Source organism: Acipenser ruthenus, chromosome 14, assembly GCF_902713425.1.
Source record: "Acipenser ruthenus chromosome 14, fAciRut3.2 maternal haplotype, whole genome shotgun sequence".
Lineage (NCBI taxonomy): Eukaryota > Metazoa > Chordata > Actinopteri > Acipenseriformes > Acipenseridae > Acipenser > Acipenser ruthenus.
In genome coordinates this window covers 13,853,491-13,878,703 of record NC_081202.1, presented here as the reverse complement: position 1 = coordinate 13,878,703, position 25,213 = coordinate 13,853,491, and the positions used below count along the sequence as shown (strand labels likewise).

At 37.4% G+C, this 25,213-nt stretch overlaps 1 protein-coding gene across 4 annotated transcripts in view; it reads right to left on the bottom strand.

Annotated features, from left to right (window-relative positions):
• The window catches only part of LOC117419782 (FERM domain-containing protein 4A), a 179,964-nt gene that overhangs the window by 98,593 nt on the left and 56,158 nt on the right, over positions 1-25,213 (bottom strand). Inside the window, exon 1 of one of the 4 annotated variants that reach the window (XM_034032887.3) lies at positions 11,333-11,706. The exons of 2 other annotated variants lie outside the window; for them this stretch is intronic. In XM_034032887.3, coding sequence (XP_033888778.3) covers positions 11,333-11,398 — 66 coding nt within the window. In that variant the 5' untranslated portion in view covers positions 11,399-11,706. Of the gene's footprint in view, positions 1-2,708; positions 3,112-11,332; positions 11,707-25,213 lie in introns of those variants that run through there. One more of the 4 variants, XM_034032886.3, reaches the window with a different exon arrangement.

The following is a 25,213-nucleotide window of genomic DNA, read 5'->3' as shown; positions in this document are numbered from 1 at the left end:
CTCCATTATCTCATGAAACAGGTCCAGCAGCAGAATCACAGTACAATGATGTAATGCATGACTGGCATGTCATCTTAGGTTCCATTTTGACTTGTCTGTACGACCATGATGCAGATATATGGTAATATATACACATTCACCAGTAAAGAAATCTCCTTTATCTAGTGTCTAAAATACAAAATAATAAACGTAAATGTGTGAAAGCTGGCATTTAAAAAGCAATCCCTTTTTACTTTTTACCTGGTCACTATATAATTGTTGCAGTAAAATATTAAATGACAAATATAAGTAAAACGCTCCCAATTTAACACCCTGCCAGGAAGCATTCCCTTGCCTATTTAAATACATCTTGTATTAGTTCTAATAAATGAGATTAGGGCAGATTCATCACCAAGGCACAGGGTTAAAGCCCCCCAACCAGGAGCCACCACAGATTAAAAGGCTACACTAGAGCTTCAAATTAAACCAATTAATTCAAAATGCTCAATCACCAGAAAACAGCTTGATCTCTATAGGGCAACTACATTGAAGGACTTCATCTTAAAAACCACAAAATTGAAAAATACTTTAAAATTTTGCAACCTGGATATCCTCGCAATAAATATCAGATCACAAAACACATCATAAGTGTCTTTCTAACCAAATCTGTAGTCCATTTCATGTCCTCTGTTTCGCAACACTAGAACATTTAAATATAAACTTTGTGTCCACAAACTAAAAACATTATACAACACTTGACATCCTGTTTCTACAGGGTCCTGAAGGGATTAAGAATGGTAAGACATTTACAGAAATGTATTTTTTAATTCAAGGCAATGGAAGAGATTTACGGTGAATAGTGAATTAAACTATTCAACACTGTTCAACAAAGGTATCAAAGTCAAAGTCAACTTGATTAACAACTAAACAAACAAAAAAAAACAGAAGATGAAGCAATTTAAAAAAAGTTTTCATTATTATTATATTGGTTGATACCTTAAAAACACTGACCCCTAGAAATATGATACACTATGACTTCATTATGATTCTGGCTTTTAAAAACAATGAGCTTGTAACCTGGCCTTCTAAAGGTTTTCAAATCTAAATGAAACCTGAGCTTTATCCATCACTTGTGAGGTCATGTCATTTTAGAGGCGGCTTTTTGGCTGGCATATAAAACCATGATTTAACTCGGTGTAATAGAATAGTGTTCCTTAATTGCACACACATATACATAAATCAGTATACTGTACTCATTTGGTGTACGCCAGAACCTTTTTATTCAACTTTTTGTTTCCTCTCTTGGCAAGGAGAGAAAGAAAGAGTTTTCTATGAACAGCCAATCATTATAACACATAGACAGGTACTGTAGGGAATCATGATGACATAGGTATCAGATGACAAGATGACGTTTGCCAGATTGGGATACAAGGAATCCTTAAAAGTTTTTGGAAAGTGACACCAAATACACACTGAGGACAATTAATCATGTTATCAGTGCAATCTTACAGCTACAGGTGGTGAAACAGCAGATTAGCATTATCAATGCATAGGGCTCCTGACTAGTAACACTACCTCAGAGACATGATACATCAATCATCAATACAAATAGTGTCAAACAGTTGATGATATTATGTAATGCAGTGTGTTACAATATGTCCATATGAGATGTGAGCGCACAGTGTGGAGTAGTGGTTAGAGCTTTGGACCCTTGACCGGAGGGTTGTGGGTTCAATCCGTGGTGAGGACACTGCTGCTGTACCCTTGAGCAAGGTACTTTACCTAGATTGCTCCAGTAAAAACCCAACTGTATAAATGGGTAATTGTATGTAACAATAATGTGATATCTTGTAACAATTGTAAGTCGCCCTGGATAAGGGCGTCTGCTAAGAAAAAATAATAATAATAATAATCAATTCAGACTCAGGAAATTGCATATCCCAGTATCTTGTTACATAATGACCATCACCATTTCACAAACAGGCACCAGCAAATTGCAAGCCCCTTTAAGCTGCTTTCAGAAAAAAAAAAATTGCACATCAAATTACAAGCATCACTGAGAAAAATATTTTGAGGTAATGTATATTGCTGTATGTGTTATTTCAGACTATTTCAGCTTTTTACCTTATAAGGTTATGCTATTACTTTATACTTTTGTGAAATGGTATTTCACCTCAGTGAGAGAATTTTCAAACATCATACAATAAATTGTGTATCTGTAATTGTCATATTTAGAAAAGCCCAACTCAAACATTCTTGGTGTAAAATCAGTGATAGATATTCACAGTGTGATATTATCTTCCCTAATAGGCCAGACACAAGTCTAACATATTAGTACATCATCCTTTTAAACAGAGCCAGGTGCACATTTAATTTCTCCAGCAATGGCATCAAGATGTTATCAATTTAAGACAATCAATTTAAATCCTTACTAGGCAGATCACTGACTCATCCATGACAGAACATGACTGCCATGTATCATATTACAATGCTCAAAAGCTGTTCTCTCCCCTCAATTAATAAAGTAAAATGAACCATATATTGCAGTGTATTGCATCTCTTGTTGTCGTTATTATCTGCAGGATAGGTACCATGCAGATAGAGATAACAAGCTTTAAAAAGCAGACCCCTAATGCTTCATTTGGCAATTTAATACTGTCCAACGGACTAAAAAAAAGACAACCATTTAAGACAGAGTGGCAGAGAGAGACAGAAAAGAAATCTCTTACCGTTTCTCCACTGCTTCGTCTGAGAGTCCCATACGGCAATTTGAGCAAAAGTCTCCGGGTTCTACCCGGAGTGACAGCCGCCTGCACCACCATGATCCACAACTGGAAGAAGTGTGTGAGTGAGCGTGTGCGTGCTGCCTCTGTTAAGGAGCTACTGTACAACTAGGTATTCTGCTGTTGCCAAACAGCAGGACTTTCCAGTCAGACCATGTGAATCACAATGTGGTCTGCCTAAAAAAAATTCCACAATTTAAGAAACTCATTCTGAGCTGTAATGTTTTTTTTTTTTTTTTTTTTTTTTTACGTTTTCCCTCAACTCCAGCCTGCACAGCAGGGCTTCTGCTGATGCAGCTGCAGTGAAAGAAAATTCTGCTTCTGGAGAGCGTGTTCCAAAAATAGCTGTGGGTTTTAACCAGGTCAGTGGTCTAATCTGGCTGTATAAGAGCGATTATACATCAAGTCACATGACCGGGGGGGGGGGGGGGGGGCATTTCTCCTGGTTCGCTGTACAGTAGGCCACGTGGTGCACCTCAAAAAGAATATCTGATGTATTGCCATCTGGTGTGGAGATTAACTTTAAATCCTGCATCCAGCTTTCACCAGGGTCTGTCCGGAGTACAAAGAGAAAATTCCCCTTAAGTAGCACACAGGACTACTTCTGGAATGTGAAGGGCCTTTGCGTCAGGGGCGCTCTAACGCAATAATTGCCCAGCATGTTTCAGTTAACGAGGGACAATTTAATATTTTTATGGAACAGGAATAAAAAGCATCCCAATTCTAATATTTAATTATCTTCCATCTTCACCAGAACCTTGATACTCAAAACTCAGCTAACTTGAAATCTGCAACTGTTTAAGAGCTGAAAACAATTAAAAAGGTCTCATTAAACAAATGATCAGTTCAATCAAGGGTCTAGATAAGTAATTGAGAGCTCAGTTAGAATGCAAACCAGCAGACACAGGGGGTCCCCAGGACCAGGGTTGGGAACCACTGGTCTAGAGGCTACGGAGCTGCAGCCACGCAGCCAGCACAAAGACCTGGAGTACTACTACCACTGCACAGCACAACCCAGCGCCACTGCTCCTGGAGCACTTCTCCCGTGCACAAAGGTGGATGATTAGGACGCGGTATTATTGTTATTTACTTCCCCCATACCTTTGCTGGTATAGGGGTGGATTGTTATTTTGTATTATTTAATAAACACAGACGTTTTGAAACTGCAATTGAACTGTTAGGACATTGCCTTATTCCCCACACCTCTCACATCCTGTCACAGACAGATACTGTCATGTGTCTCTTTGATTAAAAGTCTTATCTACCGGTTTTATGCATTTTTGAATAGTAAAAATGTGATAAAAGCATTGTAAAATATGATAAAGCAAAAGCAAACATTGAAAAAACCACAAAAAAAAATGGAAACTGTAGTAAACAATAGGAAATGGATAAACATGGGAAAAGCGTGGGAATCTGCATATTTGCAGTGCAAATATGCTATGCTAAGCCTTGGTAAAATGATCACTCTCTTATCCGATTTTCAACTCGAGGAACATGATTTGAAACATGCTGTACCTGACCACTAACTCATTTGTTTTGCACATGAAAGTAAGCACAGACAGAGACCTTGGCATTTCCAGAGTGTTTTATCAACCAGACTCTTGTACTCTATCCCTACACAGGCAGGAGGGAATTCATTCACAATGTTTAAAGGCTATACAAATTGGTATGGAATTGAAATATGCTATAATAAAAGGTTGAAAATAAAATATAATCTAAATATCACAGCCTTTTCTTACCCGTTCCTATTAAGTTCACTACAGGGATCCTCTTCTGACCTTTATTATTGTCCTCTGTAGACTGAGAAGATATACCACAGTTTATTGCTCAGTCTCATCTTTTTATGTTGTCTCTGTCATGTCATTAAACACAGAGGCAAAGACGTCCGGTCTGAACCTATTGCAAAGTGAAAGGAAGAGCTGGCATGATGTGGGGGATTTTAAATAAAACAAATGACCTTGTCTTGTAAAGAATATTACAATGTGTTTCTTGGCAAACAGGACTATGGAATAATAAAAATGTGTTAATATAAGGTTACTTGTTGGGGATGGTGTTTATATTTAAAACAGTGAGCTTTTTAAAGCAGTAATAAAGTATTTAAGTATCAAGGATTAAACATGAAAGGGTTCACACTCTGTTGATGCCTGTATATAAAAATTAGACTTAGGTTCTTGAAATCTGCAGGAATAGAAAACATACTTTCCTTTAGTTCTGCCCAATGGAATCACAAACAAAAGCCATGTTCAGATGGGTGGGTTTAATTCTGCTGCATGTTAAATCATAAATAATGTATTTGTCAGAACTCCCTATTTAATGTGACACAGCATTTACTGTATTACCTGAATTAAAAAATGTCTGTTACACACACAGTATTATCAGGAGTTCAAATAAAAATAATCTGAATATATTTGGTCCAGACTGAGATGTGCTCATGCTGATCTGTGCAGGTGTGATAGTCATTCACTGAGCTGTGGTTGCTAGGCGATCATGGAAAGTACTATTTATCATGGCATACATGTTTGGGAGCAGATTACAAATTTCCATTTCTGATAGAAAAATAAAAAGAATCAGAATATATTTGATTCAAATTATAAAAATATCTTGTGTCATGAGGATTGTTAATTTTTTTCAACAATTTGTGGTTCCACATTTGCGCTCACAGATTAAGTTTGCATTTTTAAATTCTGGGCTGTATGCGGACCACTTATTTGAGTATTATACATTTATATATACTGACAGATATATAAATAAATACCTATACATCATTATTGAATTTGAACCAGCATTTACATTTTAAAAAACTTCTGACTTTCGATATTTATGGGTCTGGATTGACAGGGTGGAGGTTGGGCATGAACCTGTGAATCTGTAACAACAGTGAATCACACAACACTACCCATTACACCAGAATAAACAAATCTGGACAAGCCTTCCAGAGCCAGAATAGCCAGAAAGGGAAGCACACATATTCACAAAATAACCAGTCTGGATTGCTTCTGTGTCACTTCAAAATGTTTTGTAGGGATGGAGCAAAAAACAAGGACTGTTTAATTTGAAATGTGGCAATTCATTTCCCCTAAATTAGAGGAAGTTGTTAACCAAACAGATGTTGTTGAGTGATAAGAGGAAACAGTGGTTTTGTGGTCACTTTTTCTGCAGTGGTCTATTAAAAGTGCTCCTTATACGGTACAATTATCAGTAGCTTCCATACTAGCCTTTGAATTATTTTCCTTTGAAAGCAGTCTGAAATGGGCTTCCACAGATATAACAGCTGATTGTAGCTACATTGAAGCTTTTTTTGTGGGATTCTTTATAGACCCTTCAGAATTTGGAATTACTGTTTAAGAACTTGACTCATCTGGTCAAAAACTATAGGTTCTTTAAGGCTTAGATGTTATTAGATATCAGTGCTGCAACCTTATCAGTCTGAAATATGTTAATTTCTTTTTTACTTGTGTGTCTAAAATCTGATAAGTTAAGACCTCAGATGGCATACTGTGAAAGATAGATAGATACTCACCTATTCACAACAGTGTTGTCTGGGATTAAAGAGATACTGTTTTTTTTTTTTTTTTAATTTGGAATTGCCAGTTATTTTTCTTATTTTCTCCCCAATTTGAAATGTCCAATTATTTTTATTTCAACCTGGCTCACCGCTGCCACCCCCGCGTTGACTCAGGAGGGACGAAGACGGACACACACATCCTCCGAAACGTGTGCCGTCAGCTGATCGCTTCTTTTCACTCTGTGGGCACGCCATGCAGCCACCCCAGAGCTACAGCGTCAGAGGACCACGCAGCTCTGGGCAGCTTACAGGCAGGTCCCCAGGCGCCCGGCCAGTCTACAGGGGTCGCTGGTGCGGGGTGAGCCGAGGACACCCTGGCCGACCTAGGCCCTCCCCACCCAGGTGGCCCTTGGCCAATTGTATGCCTCCCCCTGGGAACTCCTGTCCACGGTCGGCAGTGGAATAGCCTGGACCTGAACCAGCGACCTCCAGGCTATAGGGCACATCCTACACTCCACGCGGAGTGCCTTTACTGGATGCGCCACTCAGGAGCCCCTAAGAGATACTGTTTTAAAGAAAGAATTCAGTTTGGTCAGTGAGTTTTTTCTCCTGTCTGAAAATAAAAACCTTATTTCAATGAACATACCATAAAGGCAATTCAAATACAACAAACTATTTTTTCATTGTTCAGAACCAAAGCTTCACCTCAATGGTTCCAAACTCTTAGCCAAGGCTTCTTATAATCAGGACCTAAATACTAGAACATGTATTAATCAAAGTCAAATTTTTAATTAGAATATACTTTCATCAGCAAACAGCCAGGCCACCGAAATGCCTTCAGGCCTCATTAAAAATGCAGTATTAGGTCAATACAAGAGATTTCAGCAGTGCTTTAACCCCAGCCAATGTCAAAGCCACATTCGGCAGGTTTTCCAATACGATGTGTAAGTGATTTCCATTTAAAATGTAAACTGAAACAGCAGGAGAATAATTAATACAGCACAATCCTCAACTGGAGATGCTCCAGACAATTTACCAGACAGGAAATCACTACAGGCCTCAATACCTGTTAATGTGAGAACAGTCCTTTTGGAAATGCATTATGAATTGTGAAGTTAAGTTGCAACCTGTAATATTAACATAACTTTCTTGCACATGTCAGCATGTATCTGCTGACTGTTACAGATTCTGACCCTGCAAGCCAGATGAAGTTAAAAGCTCTAACACTGTTCTTGCAAATAAGCCTGGCTATTTTACATAGTGATAAAGAGGCTTGCTTGGTAAGTGTGGTTTCTGGATCGCACCCAGCAATAACATACATTTATTAAAGCATTATTATTATTTTATTTCTTAGCTGACGCCCTTATCCAGGGCAACTTACAATTGTTACAGGATATCATATTATTTTTTACATAGTTACCCATTTATACAGTTGGGTTTTTACTGGAGCAATCTAGGTAATGTACTTTGCTCAAGGGTACAGCAGCAGTGTCCCCACCAGGGATTAAACCCACGACCCTCTGGTCAAGAGTCCAGAGCCCTAACCACTACTCCACACTGCTGCCCCACTTGAGTTCCATCAATGTTTCCGAACTGAGGTTTGACAAATTAGCGCTAGGGTTATTGTCTAACAAAGACGTTTATGAACTGAGGTAGTTTAAGAAATGACCACTAAGGGCATTCAGCTGTACTCTACCCCTTTGCAACTGTGGTAACTGTGATTTTGTAAATTTAAAAGCTCTATACAAAATCAGATTTCAAGTTTCAGAATGAACAGAAATTACAACTGAAAATACAGTACAGTTCACAATGCAGTCTATTTGAATAATAAATACAAGAGCACATCTAAAAAGGGTCAACCTTTAGGTTGATATTAATCCTTCTGGTGCTTTATTGACCCTTTACTAAATTCACTAATCATAATAATTATGCTGGGATGAGATAAAAAAGACTGCAACTTGTTTATTGGTAGACTGGGTCAGGAAAGACATGAGTTATCCCATCAGGGAATTGGGAAAGGCTGTTTACCTAATTGCTGGACTGGCAGAGCACCCAAAATGTAATCATAGTTCTTTAATTGTCCCCCAGCTAAATCATATACTAGCTCTTCATAGAAATTTAATTTTAATTCAAAGTATTTATCAATGATAATGTAGTATGCAGCAGCAATTTAGTCAGAATTAATTTAATTCAATAAAACAAAACAAAGCAAACAAACAAACAAACAAACAAACAAACAAACAAACAAACAAACAAACAAACAAACAAACAAACAAACAAACAAACAAACAAACAAATATATATATATATATATATATATATATATATATATATATATATATATATATATATATATATATATATATATATATATATATATATATATATACTGTATATATTTCTCCTTGTTTAGGAAATCACTTAAAGATGGACCAAATATATCCAGCAGGGAAAGTAAAATCTCCCTGTTAAATTACGAAAAGGACTTGGGAGTGAAAGGCTGCTGCAAGACATTGACCAAACCAGGGCATAGAACTCCTTAAACTGGGAGGAATCCAAGGCCAAATGCTCCCATTGGTTTGAGTATAGAAGAGTAAACCTTTCCCAGGCATACCTGTCATGTGAAAAACAAAACTCCCTTCTCAATCTCCCACTTCCAGCACACATGACATGACATTTTATTTTGATTTATATTAATTATATTACATATTCACATTAAATATGCTGCATTATTTGGCCAATTTAATTGCCTATTACTTTTTACTGGCTGTGGGATGAAGCAAATAGGTATTCTATAACTGTGATTATGGGTGACATTCTGGACTAACCTCAGCAGTAACGCGTGAAGTACTATTTAGGGGTCTGATAGGGTGGAACAAAACTGACAAATACAATTCTACATGGAACAACTAAATAACTGAAAGGTATGAGTTATTTTTCAAGGGAGATGTAGTCTATGAAGGAATTAGGTTCCATATGGCTGTCATGCTATTCAATAAATTGCCTTACCCAGGTGATCAGAAATCCCAGGCTAGTATCACCTACACGTATACAATGAGTAACAGTGCAAACAGTGCTTTCAAGGCTGTAAGTAAATTTTGTGTCACAAGCAGTTCTAATGGAGTATCGTGATGACAGCAAATTATGAAGTGCCTTATGCTTCTCTATTGTCTCCGGGATCCCATGGAATTTAACACAGTTTTTCCGTGCCCTTTGCAATAAGGGAGTGTGAATCAATATTGCAACAGCTGGTTGGAAGATAGGGTGACAACACAAATAAGGAAACTATGTGAGTGTGTGTGTTTGGCGGGGGCTGGGGGGGGGGGGGGGGGGCTTATTGTATAAGAAATGTCATCTCGTGCAGTTTGGGTGAGAGGACCATGAAGCAAAGCTGTCATTTTAAAGTTTGACAAAGCTTGCTGCAATGAGGCTAAATGTTTTTTGTACCGTACAACTAAGGCTAAAAGTTTTGTATCACCTACAATTTTAGGATTGAGACATCATTAAAAAAAAAAAAAATGAACATAATTTAGATATTTTATTTAACATCAGGCAATCAAAGTAACTACAAAATGATATTGCAAAAGTCTACCGGAAACCATAATAGTAGAACAATATTTCATGTTAGATTTTGAAAATGTCACATTTTTCCATTTTTGTCAGTTTTTCATTACGTATATGGAAAACTACAAAGCAGTAGGTAATTCAATATGTTAACGTAACATTAATCAACAGGTTTCATTCGACTTTATGAAGCAACATTAGTTAATTCTATAGGGGGATGCAAAACTTTAGGTCATTTCTGTACATGTGTTACTTCTGAAAGTATAAATCTGGTTTCTGGTCTCTTTTAGCCCTATAACTGTACAACAGTATTGCAAAAAAAACGAATTGTCTTAAGGCCATGGCACAGCAACCTACTTTCTGACCTTTTCAAGCAACATGCAAAGTTAAAAATCTATTGATGATTTCATCAACTTGGCAAAAATGACCTAAATCTCCTACAGTTAGTTGCCACAAAAAAAAAAAAAACTTACATGGCTTTTTTTGTGCACTTCATGTTAAGCTGATGGGAAAGTTGTTTAAACAAGCTAATGCATGTTAGGCAACAGTAGTAGCATGTCTCACTTACCAACAACACAATAATGCCCTCCCAAAACACATACCAGAAAAACATATAATTAAGTCTAAACTGCAAACACTTACAATCCAAATGATAAATAATAATATATTGCCACAATATATCCTACTTTTAAAACAGTATAGAGAAGACATAGAAGATGTGACTATTTGTTTATAGCCTTATTCCCGCCGAGCTTTTCAGATTCTAAAGACCTACTTCAAATCCTCTGCATACTGCTGTAATAATTACCAGCCTTCAAAATGAAAACAGATATAAAAAAATGTTTCTCTCCACTCCTAAAAGAAAAAAAAAACATCTTGTTTAATTCTAAAATATGCTTTCATTCAGCAGTTCTGAGACCAAATGCAACATACAGTACACCTCTTACCAGGAGATAAACAAAAAAACACTTGTCGGCAACAAAAAACTTACCATGGCGTATCTATCAAGTTTATCAGGTTCCCAGAGTAAAATAATTGTAAAACATTTAAATGCACATTTTTTCTTTTACTTCAACTACCTTACTGATAGTATTTTAGAAGATAGCAAAATAAATAAATAAATAAATAAATAGCAATGGTCTTTGATAAGCTCTGACTTAACCCATTAAGTACATAATATTTTTTTTCAGAACACAAGCTGTATTTATGTCATTTGATACATTAAGTTCAACATTTGCGATTAACAAAATTAGAATAAGCTATCATAACCATATAGTTAAAATGAAAATTTAAATAACAGGTTAAAAAGGCTCCAAAAAATTATGAACTAGCCTGTCCTGAAATGAAGATAATGGCACTTAATGACTAAGGTAATTTAATATTCACTGCGGATCAGCTTTTAGAATAACTGATTTACTGCAGAGACACTAGCCTGAAACTATCATTATGCACATACTGTCTATACAATGAATTGAAAATGACTTGAGAGGCTGTAACTTACAAACACATCCATGAGTAGGTGCTCCAGGGTCACTTCAATACCATCCAGTTTAGCTGCAAGGGTCATTGTGCTGCCAGATCTGAATCGATAATCCAAGCCGAGTAAATATCTATATATTTCTATGTACCCGTCATCTACTAGACTGTATCTAGTAGAAAACTGTCAGAAATGTGACAGCAAGTAAGGGTTCAGCAAACAGACAAAAAGCAGCTCTTATCGTTATCCATCACAGACAGTAATAATTAATGCTGAGCTACAATATTGCAATCAAACACGCTTCTTCCCTGTGACATGAATTTCAAATGGCAGAAATACCAAGAGGTTGGTTGCCTCGGATAAGCGAACAGCACTGTAACTAGGAGACCACATCAGAGGAGCAGAGCTGGGTGAGAAGATACTGCATACTGCCTCTTATTTACATTGATATTTATAGGACTAGTTCATTACTGATTATGAACCCTTCTCTGTTTAGTTCTGACCTTTTGTAAAGGGCTATCCACAGTGAAGTGCATTGTGCACAGGGGCAACAGGGCCTGCAGAAGCTGGCTGTGACCAATGCTGGGACGATTCACACGAGTTTGCCATCAATGGTTCTTTGTAACAGCCATTAAGCTCTTTACTGGAATTTCAGTCCAAGATAAAGATCCTGTGGTAAACAAGGAAATACCCCAGTTTTCCATAGGAAACCTTACATAAGACAGAGAAAAATAGAAACTATCAACTTATTAAGTATCTGTCTAATTCTGTTATGCAAGCCCTAAAGGACTTGTTTGATGGTTATTTTGATTAAATACAGTATAAGACACTGAGCACATTAGGGGCTGCTTGATGTATTATTCACAATCATAGGCAGTTTTTAGAATGATTTGCATGATTCATACCCTTGTGAAACAATCATAGATTGTTGTTAACACTTTCAGGAACATTATACTTTATTAAGTCCATTTAATAAGATAATCATTTAATAAGATAATCATACAAACTGCAACATAAATTTGTAAAAGAATCCACACCAGACCACACCATATCCATTTGTAAAACCATGTATGGGTTCAAAATTGTCCATCCTTATTACTTATTTGTACGGAAACAGCTGTTGACAATCCACTTCATTTCACTGCAGGCATGGAATCATAGACTTATTTATCTTTGCCATATCACCATTCATCCAACAAAATAGAATTGTATTACAGACAATAGGTTATTGCAAATTGTTTTCAGAGTAAAATGGGCCAACAACATTTCTCACCTTTCTATGGCAATTTGAGGATTCCCTATTTGTTAAACATAGTATAACACCGACACTAAATAAATGCTGCCTTATTTCAGAATTCAGTAACAGATGCTTTGAGATCCCGTAATTAATCTGAAATTCTTACTGAATTCTATCAAAGTGGTGTATTGCAGTAAGCCTTTCGATCTTCATCAATGCTGTGCACTGAGGCCCTGTGTTAATTCACAGACCAGCTGCAGCAAGGTCAATGGTAGAACATACTTTCCCACAAGGTCCCACTATATGCCTCAGCCCTGCCTAGAAGTGTCTGCCCTATAAGGATAAGAGGTGAGTTCAGTCTCCAATCTATGGTTATTTAATTAAGATTGCCAGAAGAGGTGCTGGATGGCTGCTAAGTAAATGATATGATGTTAATATGCAAGATGTATCCCACATTAAAAAATGTTATATAACAACGGTACATCAAATTGCATGAGTAAAAACATGTTTTTAGGTATTTCAAAAGCATTTTAAATATACATTTTTGAATGTTGCTCAAAGCATGTGTTCTAATGCTTTTTACACTGTCGCTCTGTATCTATTGCTTTGGGCAATGGAAAGCTAGCTGCCTTTTGTGCCTTTATACAGGCTTGCATTAGCTATGACAAAGTGGCTATTTTTTTTTACTCAGACACAGCAGCCTTTAAGGGGTGACATTATTTTTTTTTTCCCCTGAAGACAACTATGAAGCAGCCAGTAGAAACAGTGTCACTCTCTATTCTTTGCAGATTGCTATCCACTGTCTATAGATAGTAGGACCAAGTGACTCTTTATTTTTATTCAGTTACATTTCAAGGAAGACAGCATGCTTGAGACAAGCGTGGGCTGGTTCTTTTCACCCATACAAACTACCCGACTAACAGGCAGTGAAAAATGTTGGCAGGCGTGAAGAAATTGATGTGCAGAATTTTTTTAATGACTTTCCTGATTCCCAGTTACTTTAGCCACCTGACACCTCTGCCTTAAGCAGCATCTGATTGAACTGATTTCAATACAATATCAGTTGAGTGAAATGTATTGAGCCACCTGTCAATCAGACAATGGCTGCAACAGAGAGAATCGGCCTGTCACACCAGGAAAACAGCAACTGCTAATATAACATTATTGATTTTATAAAGCAATTATTAATAAACAACTTCTAATATTGGTTCCAGGTATTGTTTTTTGGAGACTTCCTTCTGAGATTTCAGAATCATTATACATAACAAGTGGTCTTTGCTCGTATGAATAACACTGCTGGAATTAAGCACTTCCCATGTGTACTCAATGTAAAGGAATGGTTCACAAATTCATACCATACAATGTGACATCATTGTCAAGTTAGATGGGCTATTGAACGTAGCATTAAAGGTATGTTTGTAACATAGCTGTGCATATACTTGTAGCCAATATTTGATAACAAAATTGCATGGAAACGTTATGAAATAACAAATGCTATAAAATGTAGTTGCAGTTACAATGAAGAAAAACACCCTGCCAGTATTTTAATATAGTAGCACCTGTTCTATCAGGAAGGTCTGAAACAAACAAAAATGTGTTCCATTTGAGCATAGAATACACCTCCACAGCTCCACAGCACACTTTCAATAATAGGCATACTGATTTTGTCAGTTTTGAAGATTAATATTAAGTGTTCAGCTTTCCATGGGGACCAGCTTTTTTGTTGAGAGGAAGCAGTTCTATAGGACGTGGCTTTCAGGCATGGATATTTGCCTTGCCCCTGATGACCTAACAATCAATGAATTCTTCTTATGAGACTGAAGCAATCAGCTGTGACACTGGCCATGTCAGGCACTTCAGGGTTGAGGCCAATGAAACAAAGACCTCTAACATTGCTTCTCTATCAGCCTGCAGTGGGTTACAAAGTAATTGCACATTTGATTTTCACAGAAACCTCAGTGTCTGTCTATCCATTTCTAAAGATCCTACCACGCAGAGCTTAGGAGCCCTACTGTTTCCTGTTTTTCTTAAAAAAAAAAAGTGTAAAGAAAAAACATGATCCCCTAAATATACTATTGTGTGCAGCTGTCTAGCAAACTATGAAAACTATGAAGTGTGAAGAGTGGGATAGTGGCAGTGAAATCTCTGGGTGGTTTTCTGATAAGAAAAAAGGACATCAGTCGCAAATTATCTTTAAGAACAAAGCTCTGTTCACAAATGCGACAGAATGGCATTCATGTAACATATGGCTTGTAATAATAGTTGATAAATTACAAACAACATTTATTTCACCAAATTGCTTTTTCTAAATGTTCTGTGTTACATACACTAAGATGGCTTCTATTAACAATTGTAAATGACTGGCATTTGGGGTTTCATTTTCTTTTTTTTTTATTTGACTGTCATTTGCAGGGGGGGTACGGTTATGCAGTACATGGTAATGCATAGATCAATTTGAATACCTTTGAGTAAGTTGGTTTTACAACTGAAAATGATATGCAGGAATACCAGCATAGCTATTCCTTCAGTTACTCAGCTTCTTGTGGAATGGTATTCTATTCTCAACAGTGCATCTTAGACTTAGAAAGACCTGCTATGGACCACCATGGACAGCCAGGATGGCACTGTTTAGACTTCTCTGTAAGGTGTTTAAATTGTTTTTCAGGGGTATGTGACATGCTGTAAGCTGAAGCACTCACCTTGCAGATTGGAGTGACATTTAACACAGAAGGTTTCTGGAGTCAATTAAGGAGATATTTCTGTCTTGGATGTCCCAAAGCTGTTTAAAGGACTTTCAAAAACAAACTAATAAATCAGCTTGTCCTTATCAGACTGTGAGACGCTTTCCAGCACTTAGACGTAAAGCTCAGGCAAGACCTGCAAAGGCTAATGTCTTAGCTGTGATCTATTTCAGTCATGTCATACTAGACTGTTATCTGTCTTTAATTAAAGCCTTCTTTAGTCTTCATTACTATAGTTGTTACAGCAGTAACAACAGCACTCTCCACATAATTTCCTAGGAAACCTGTAAACTAGCACTATTGCTTGGGCATATTACTGTATATGACCTACCATAAAAACCAGTGTATAAGTGGCACTGGTCTATAAGTGTCCCCCCGTCCCCGTCCCTCCCCCCCCCTTTTTGAGACAACAATTTCAGGAAAAAGGCTATTGGTCACTCCGGTGTATGTCGCTCCCCCCATTTTTAGGACCCCCTAAAGATACCTAGAAAATAGACTTATACAAAGGTTTTTTACAGTAGTTATAGGAATAGAAAATAAGGAAAACACTATTTGGGATATCACTAACCACTAAAATAGACACGGCTATTGGTGTTAGTTCAATAAACACAATACAGTGGCCACAGTTTCTGCTAATTAGAATTGTGTTAGATATAGTAAAGAAACTACATAAATCCCTAAGCCACTAACTTCAAATTGCCTTGCAGGTGAAACAGTTGCAAATGAACATTTGCTGCAATCCAAGCGTGAAAAATGAAATCCAGATTGAAGAATCTTTCAATAGTAGCTTTCTCATCAGAGAGCCTAAGAACATTAAGAAAAATACATGTTTAAAATAGTAACTGCATGCTATGAAGAAAAGTAGAGGAGCTTTTTTACAACAGGCTATGCACACCGAAAGCTTTTAATAACAAAAATGCTGCAGAGCAAGTGAATTCAAAAGAACAAGCAAATGAGGTTTCTGAATCTCCACAAAATAACCTAATTAGAAAGAGTGAGGAGGTTTATAATGACTTCCAAAAAAATCTTTGAAAGATGATTGTGTTTTTCATGAATTTCAACTTATATTATCTGGTCCTCAATAACATGCTTCCTCTCACATCTTATAGGTACTATGGCAGGGCACAAACCCTGCTGCTGTAAATAGTGTGTGTGTGTGTGAATGTAAGGTTGGCAGGGATGGGGTTAAATCTACCCTTGCCAGCAATCACAGGTGTGGCCGTTCCCCAATTAGATAATTGAGTGCTAATTGGGGTGGCCACATGTACAGTATATAAGAAAGGAGAAATCCTTCCTCAGAAAGAGGGAGTAGGTGGTGTTTACAGTGTATGTACTGTGTTTTTGGAGAACTTGGTCAGTGACAGCAGAATGGTTTTGTTTCTTTTATTTTGGCCCTTGTGCCTGTTTGTGTTGTTCCTGTTTGTTTTGTTAAAGTGCACAACAATGCTTTAAAACTGCAGCTTTCTGTCTCTGGGTCTCTTTCCTGCTGGTAACCAGCCTGGGCCATGCTGCTACCTTGTCAGTTACATATGCATTGATAGAGGTAAGATAGAGGTAAGACTTAGCAAAGGACAAGCTTTGATGGACAAAGAGCATTTCCTGTTATTATGTAGGTATGGAATCCTTATTAGTAACTCTGTCCATGCCTATGGAGTATTCTAAAGCTTTGGTTGGTATAACTAGCTAAGGATGTCTCGTGTTTTGCTTGAGGAGGAAGGTGACCACTAAGTGAAAATTGATAGCCAGAATGTCACCTGATTCTCACCACAGGTTTAGCTCCTTGCCGCACTGGAGTACAGCGTGACTGAACTTAAAGCAATAGCTTTTTAGAAGTCAGCCAGTGCATCTGCTGAATTTTTAAAACCTTGTGTAAAAAAAAAAAAAGAAAGACAAATGTTGCTGCTGGCATGCACTATTTTTTGGTTTGCAAGCAAATAATGTAATTTACCTCTTGTTTTATAAATTACTGGATACACACTTGTCAAAGCACCTGTTATTGTCTTTGCTCCAATCCCAATTCAATATCTCACAGTGAATTCTAATTTATATTAATATTTAAACTCATTCTTGACTAAAATTATCAATAACACTATGTAACACAATTTTTGTTCCTGGGTAGTAAGTGTTATTCCCCAATTGCTTATGCCTCCAAAGTATAGAAAATGGCTATTATTCCCCACAAACTTTGCTTTTGTGACCAGGACAGTGATATTTTGAAATGTACCTATTTCCAATGAGAAAACGGGCGAATTTGTGTCTTTTCGTTCACATAAAGTCAGAAAAAAACAACATATGAATCCAAATTAACATGTATTTATACTAAAGTAATACAAAAATGACTACAAAAGATTTAGAAGTGAGTAGTTTTTCAAGATTTACGATTATACTGTAAATCACTTTCACGAATCAGCCCCCAAATGTAGTCTCCCATCATGTTCTCGTTATACTGTCCTTGGTAGCGGCGTTCAAAGTCCAGTATATCCTGGTGGAAGCGCTCACCTTGCTCCTCCGAGTACGCTCCCATGTTCTCCTTGAATTTATCAAGATGAGCATCAAGGATATGGACTTTGAGGGACATCCTACAGCCCATTGTGCCGTAGTTCTTCACCAGAGTCTCAACCAGCTCCACATAGTTTTCGGCCTTGTGATTGCCCAGGAAGCCCCGAACCAATGCGACAAAGCTGTTCCAAGCTGCTTTCTCCTTACTAGTGAGCTTCTTGGGGAATTCATTGCACTCCAGGATCTTCTTTATCTGTGGTCCGATGAAGACACCGGCTTTGACCTTTGCCTCAGACAGCTTAGGGAAGGAGTCTTGAAGGTACTTGAAGGCTGCCGACTCCTTATCTAGAGCTCTGACAAATTGTTTCATAAGGCCCAATTTGATGTGCAGTGGTGGCATCAGCACCTTCCGGGGGTCCACCAGTGGCTCCCACTTGACGTTGTTCCTCCTCACAGAGAACTCGGTCCGCTGTGGCCAGTCCCGCCTGTGGTAGTGCGCCTTGGTGTCCCTGCTGTCCCAAAGGCAAAGATAGCAGGGAAACTTGGTAAAACCACCTTGGAGACCCATCAGGAATGCCACCATTTTGAAGTCTCCTATGACCTTGATGCCATCTCAGAAAAATGCAGATATGTATCCACTTAGGCAGCTGGAACCAAACTGAACTGGTGGGCTTAAGGCCCCTGTATTTATACTACTATTTATATTACTGGAAAGTTCTAGAAGTTACTCCAAGTTTACTCAGCAATGAATCTATCTGGAATGTTCTGGAAAATAGGTAAATTTCAAAATATCACTGTCCTGGTCACAAAAGCAAAGTTTGTGGGGAATAATAGCCATTTTCTATACTTTTGAGGCATAAGCAATTAGGAAATAACACTTACTACCCAGGAACAAAAAAATAAATAAAAATTGTTACACGGTGTAATCAGTATATCTGGTGTATGTCCCTGAAATTGTAGTACATTTTTGGAAATCCAGTAGCTCTCAAGAATTTGATTTCTTTACAGAATGTTTCTGTGCTGTACTGACTATTGAGACATGACCCCCCCTTCACATATACTGGCCTGACATGTTACTGTAGTAACAGACATCTAGAGAATACAGTAGTTCCCACTTAATTAGTTTTCTTTTCCTTTATTTCAAAGTATTCCTCGTTCTCAGTATATCCTACCAGGTCAAGAGAGTGCTTGAGTTTAAGCTACTGGGCAAAAGAGGCTTTTTCTCAGTCTGGTTAGCACGCATTTCCCCTTTGTGGACTTAACTGATAGTCCTTTTCTTACCTTAGCAATGGATGTGTGCGCATTGAACTGCAACAAATATTAATCCCTTATCCACTAATAAAACTCACCAAAGTGAATGACGTCTGTGTTCATAGGGAAAGTGCAGGAAAAGGATATGTCCTAAATGCTACCTGGCACTTTATGCTCCAGTTTACATTTATACAGTAAATGGCCACCAAATTTAGTTTCCTCCTAACACTAAGAAAATTGGCAACCTTTACAATTTAATAAAACCATACAAAACATAGGGCCCAATTTCGATCACAGGGCAAGGCACTAACACCAAGGCAAAGTTCGCTGGTGACTGATTAAGGGGGTGCTAGGTGGGCGTTATGTGGATGCAAACAAGTGCAATCAGACTTTGCCCTGGTAAGTGATTTTAGTACCATGTTTGCCCAGATTCTTTATGCTTGTGCTACCGCCAGGTTCTGGCTAAAAATGTGGAGAGTGGCTTCATTATCATTTTCACTGAAGCGATTTTGAAACAAACATCCTCAAAACAGGTCTTGTGAGGGATACAACTAAGGAGACAATGTGGAGAAAACTAACAAGTAACGTAATTTTAAACCAATTATTATTTATTTTAATTAAAACAAAAAATGGTATCCAATACAAGCACCCATGTTGGGATAGTGCTTACTATATTGGAGAATTATTTAATTATCCAAAAATCACTGAAAACGCATGTGCAGTAAGAAGTATTCCAACTTCATGGAGTAATCAGTTTCTCTTGATTAGCTAACACTTTCTGCCTCCCACTTTTCCATGGATTGTACACATTTCCCTTGGTGTTAAATTGTTTTTTAGTGGGTTAGCACATTCGCTGCAATTATAGCATCACGGTTCTCAAACTTTTATTTATAAGGAGTAGACGCTCATATTTTCTGAACACACTCGGTGCCCTGGCTGTAGGGTTGCCAACTGTCCGGTTTTGGGCCGCACATCCAGTTTTAAGGGAATTTGTACCGTGTACGGTCAGAACCACTGACCGGACAGCAAAAGTCTGGTTCTTGCGAATCTTGCTTACTCACCGTTCGTTGCCATTTGGGTATTTCCATTCTTGCTGAGCCAGTCCACTGTGCAAACGTGTTTTTTTTTTTATTATTATTATTATGGATCCGTTAAGTTTGAGAACTACACTGAAATGTATTCTGCGTTATTTTGCCATTCAGTGCTTAGTGGGATCCGATTACTGAGCATCTATTAAAAAATAAATAAATAAATCACACATAGCCCCCCCCCCTCGATCGCTTAGCTTGCATTCTTGCATTCCCAGGTTTTGTGATCAGTAAGAGCCTGAACACAATTGAGCTTTCCTATTTAATCTGATAAAGGGGAATAGAGGATTTGTTGGTCTTTGATATTAATTAAAATATAGCAAGAATAAGCCACTGGTTCCTTGATTTATTTTTATATAAATGTGGGGTTTTAGATGAGATTCAGGAGAATTACTTGTCTGAAACGACTCTATTATTTACAAATGTTTGGCAATCTTGAATGGTACAAAAGGGAACTACATTGAGATACATGCAAAATAAATGAAAATTAGCATCACATTGCAAATGTGATAGGCAAATAAAGCATGAATGCACTACCCAGTAGGGATAACTGACAAATATTAAAATAACCAGTAATTATACTGTTCAAATACATTCATAATGTGTTCTCATCACACTCAAAGATCCCAAGGTTCCTTTTATTCCAAATGAGCATCTGCACGATTCCAATCCATTATTACCTCTGCCATCTTTGAGGTACTCCTAAAAGGGGTATCTGGACAGAGATCCAAAGATTGCCTTATCTGCACTGTAGTCAGTGTATATCAATACACAGGCTGTACTCATCTCTTGTGTATTAAAGAGGGAGATTTCAGCTCTACTTACAGCATCTAATTTTACCCGAGTCTCTTTCCCAACAAATTCAATGTTACATTTCCAACTTGTGATGGTTAAGTGTTCTGGTTTGTCATGTTTACAGTTTCAAAACCAAAGTACCTTGAATAAAATCTAGTTTATGGCCTTGGGGGGCATTGGTAATATTTCCTGACTAACAAACTTCATGTCTAATCAGGTAACTTATCTATGTCAGTTCCCTGCTCTTTTGCTAAATTCAAAATGAGAAGTATTTTCAAAGAACAGCTTATTTTTTTCAAAAATAGCATGTTTGGGGCATCATCCTGTCCTTGGGGGAAATTTGATTGATTATTACTGCAGGACACAGAAATGACGAATGTCACAATGCAGCACTGTATACTTGAATTCACCCCCAAATGATCCTCTGTTGCATGACAATAGAAAAGACAGTCACACACTTAAACTGACAGGGGAATATTAAGATAAGATAATATATATATCTGCAGCTTTTATTTAATTATAGAGACACTACAACTGCTTGCCATGGTAGGCGTACTAAGATTGCACACTCTATAGACAATTACTGTACAGATGTTTATGGGAAGTTTGAGCTCAGACAGAGAACGCTTTTTTTATTTTATTTAGAAAACAAAATAACAATAAATAAATCATTTACACTTGAGCAACTCAGCAGTTTACAATTACATGATATTGCTTATAGGCACTGCAGTGGGTTAGTCTGTTATTGTATTTCACTGTGTTGGACACTGAAGTAGTGTGGGAATAATATATACTAATAGCTGCTTATTTCTCACAATGCAAAGTCTTATATCAGACCTTTGAAGACATAAACAAAAAAACAGAAATAAATACCACTTTAATCCACACAAAAAAATGCTGTAAACAGACTGCTTCTCATTGACCCTGTAACTTCAGGTTGTTTACTATGCACCAAAGGTATCCTCTTTATCACCAAGTCTCTTAATCTCTGATTGATTTTTTTGTAAGACTACTTTCTCTAATTTCAAAATCCACAACAGAGTAGAAGCAGAAAACAGACTGTAACCTTAAAGGGGAAACTGTAATGCAAATGAATATATATATACCAATACAGTGGGCTTGTTTACCAGCAAGCAGCTGAACATTAAACATATATTAAGACTCACCAGCTGGTTTTGTAATTGCTTATTTTAAATCATTCTTATCCATTTATTGTACTTACTACTTGCTCTTAATGGACTTTACTCGTATAAGTAAATATTTTTACTATGTTTAACTGCTGTAATGTGATTTGCTCTTAAATGTAATTATTTACTGTTCTTTATTTTGCTCATATCTGTAATGTGATACTTTGTACTTTGATATTTTGTAACAACTGTACTGTAAAGTGTGTCTGCTAAGAAATAAATAATAATCATAGAACCCTTGGCAGACACAAATTAGCTATTCATTATAGGCATATAACTGACTTACAAATATATATATATATATATAAGAACATAAGAACATAAGAAGGTTTACAAATGAGAGGAGGCCATTCAGCCCATCTTGCTCGTTTGGTTGTTAGTAGCTTATTGATCCCAGAATCTCATCAAGCAGCTTCTTGAAGGATCCCAGGGTGTCAGTTTCAACAACATTACTGGGGAGTTGGTTCCAGACCCTCACAATTCTCTGTGTAAAAAAGTGCCTCCTATTTTCTGTTCTGAATGCCCCTTTATCTAATCTCCATTTATGACCCCTGGTCCTTTTTTCTTTTTTCAAGTCAAAGAAGTCCCCCGGGTGTGTGTGTGTGTAATATATATATATTACACACACACACACACACACAATGAAAGTCTCTAGGCAATGCAAGCATTCAAATTTCTTTCAGCCAAACTATATTTAAATGGCTTACCAAACAAAATTCATCATTTTTCTTCAAAGAGATTTAAATATTTGACGCTCGTTTATATTCTTCATCAAAATCTCTTTAGTGATTTTAAAAAAAGGACATAGTTGTAAAGCAAACAATGCGTTTCGACACTAACGTGTCTTCATCAGGTATATTAACACCAGCAGAATACATGAACCCCAGTTTCTTACAACAGTTTGATGGTGACCAAATGTGTGAGTACTGTTGTGTAAAAAAATGTAGCTTAAAATGAACAGTTGTTTAGGAAATGTAGAACAAGAATAGCAACAAATACACAAGGTTTGTGTCTTGTACGCATGCCATTATCAAAATGCCCTGAAAACTTAACGTAATTAATGAAGGGCTGTAATGTGGCAAAAAGAGCAAGAATTAATCAAGGATGTGAAAAGGTTACCGTACCAAGCTGAAAAAAGTTGTCTTTGTGAACTCCAGTAAACCAATGTTATCTTTCGCCAGTCAAATCGTAGAGTGCCTAAATAAAGTTTTGAGTCAACACGAATAGATTTTTTTTTTTAGTTTAAGTGATTTAGCTGCACAAGATTCCATGGTTAGATGATGAGCTGATAATATCTCTTCAGCCAAAGAATCAGCCACAATAATTGAATAGCAACGTTACCATTATGTAACACAGTATGTAGCATGAGCTTTGCGCTAAAGCAGGGTCAGCTGTTGAACAAAGTTTATTTCTCAAACTGACCATTTAAAATGTGAATGCAGAACACACAGAAAAGCGTGCGGTCAGCTGGCTTGCATTCCCTTCCCTTCTACCCTGCTCCGGCCGTGACGTACAACGACCTTCAAACTTGATTATTTTGATATATATATATATATACACACACACAATGGCCTAATTCTTTCCAGTTTGACCACAAATCAGGAGTCTGGAGGAGTGTATTATTGTTAGTTGATTATTATCCAGATGTGTAAACTGGATCCACAATTAAAGAGGTCTGGATTACCACAAGTAATCCACCCTGTGATTGACACTCAACCCCTGTAATCTCTTAGCTTCCCCAGTGACGTGCCCTCCCGGGACTTGGATTATGTCCCACTATTCTCTTTCCTTCATCTTGCAGCTATACATAAATAAGAGTGTCAGTGGCTCAGGAGGTAGCAAAGTAGTCTCTAGAAGTCTATTCTCCATCTAACTAGTGTACAATACAGGAAGTTGGGGGGGGGGGGGTTGGGGGGGGGATAATATTGTTAGAGGTGTTCAGATGATGGGTCTTATTAAACATACCCAAACATTGACCCAAGTATTGACCCATGTGTTGACTGGTGTAAGCTTCTAAAAGTTACACCAACATGATAATAAAGGTGTCTGGTGAATTGGTACAAAATCACTGCTATTGGTTTAGTGTTACACATGTTTACTGTACAGTAGCTGCTGTAGCAACATACTACCGATAAAGAGCCTTCAACAAATTGCCATCTGATAAAAACAATGTGAACTGATTATTTTAAAATGTGAACTCTTTAAAATAATATTTTAATCTGTGAATACAAAAGTGAATATACACCCTTCTAACCCAAAGACTTGCCTGTTTTGTTAAACTTTTTGCATGTGGAATTAACTTAAGCATTTTCTCAAAAAAAGCTATTCCTTCTGCAGTCTTGTGGATAATGATATTACAATCTGAAGGTCTCCAGTCTTTTTACTAAAATGCTGAACTGCAGCCAAAACCCTCTATGCTCAGCTACCCCAAGGACTCCAAGGATTTAACTTGCAATCAGTGCAAGGCACAGTGCTGCTTCTGAGTCTTCTTTAATCCTTACAATTAAATAACCCTGCAGTCTGCACTATATGTCTGAATTTCGGAATTGGAAAGATGTTGGACGTGAAGCTAAACCAAGAGCTTCTAGACAGTGCCTGCCCTATGAGCCAGCCCAGAGTAGGCTCTGCAAACATGTTGCCCTGGTGATTGAAACACTCTGCTCTAATATCAACAAGCAGAAGGAAAGCCACTGTAACCTCTAAAAGATGCAAGGGCAAGCTTTTAATGAGTTTTGGTCATATGATTGAATGTGATACCCCATGACCTTTGTCCTTTATTCCCATGACGAATGCAAGGTATATGTACTATTCTGGGGCATGCATAAAAATGGTAGATTACAACATTCCTTACACGTATTTGTACTGTATCTGTTATTTTTCTAAATGAGTGATGTTTTTCTAAATTTGTGTTGCTTTTCTAAATTAGTAACATGAACTTAGACCTGTGCCTTGTGATCATTAACCAGTGTTTTGTGGGGCTCCCGAGTGGTGCATCCAGTAAAGGCGCTCCACGTGGAGTGCAGGATGCGCTCTATAGTCTGGACGTTGCGAGTTTGAGTCCAGGCTATTCCTTTGCCGACCGAGGACGGGAGCTTCCAGGGGGTGGC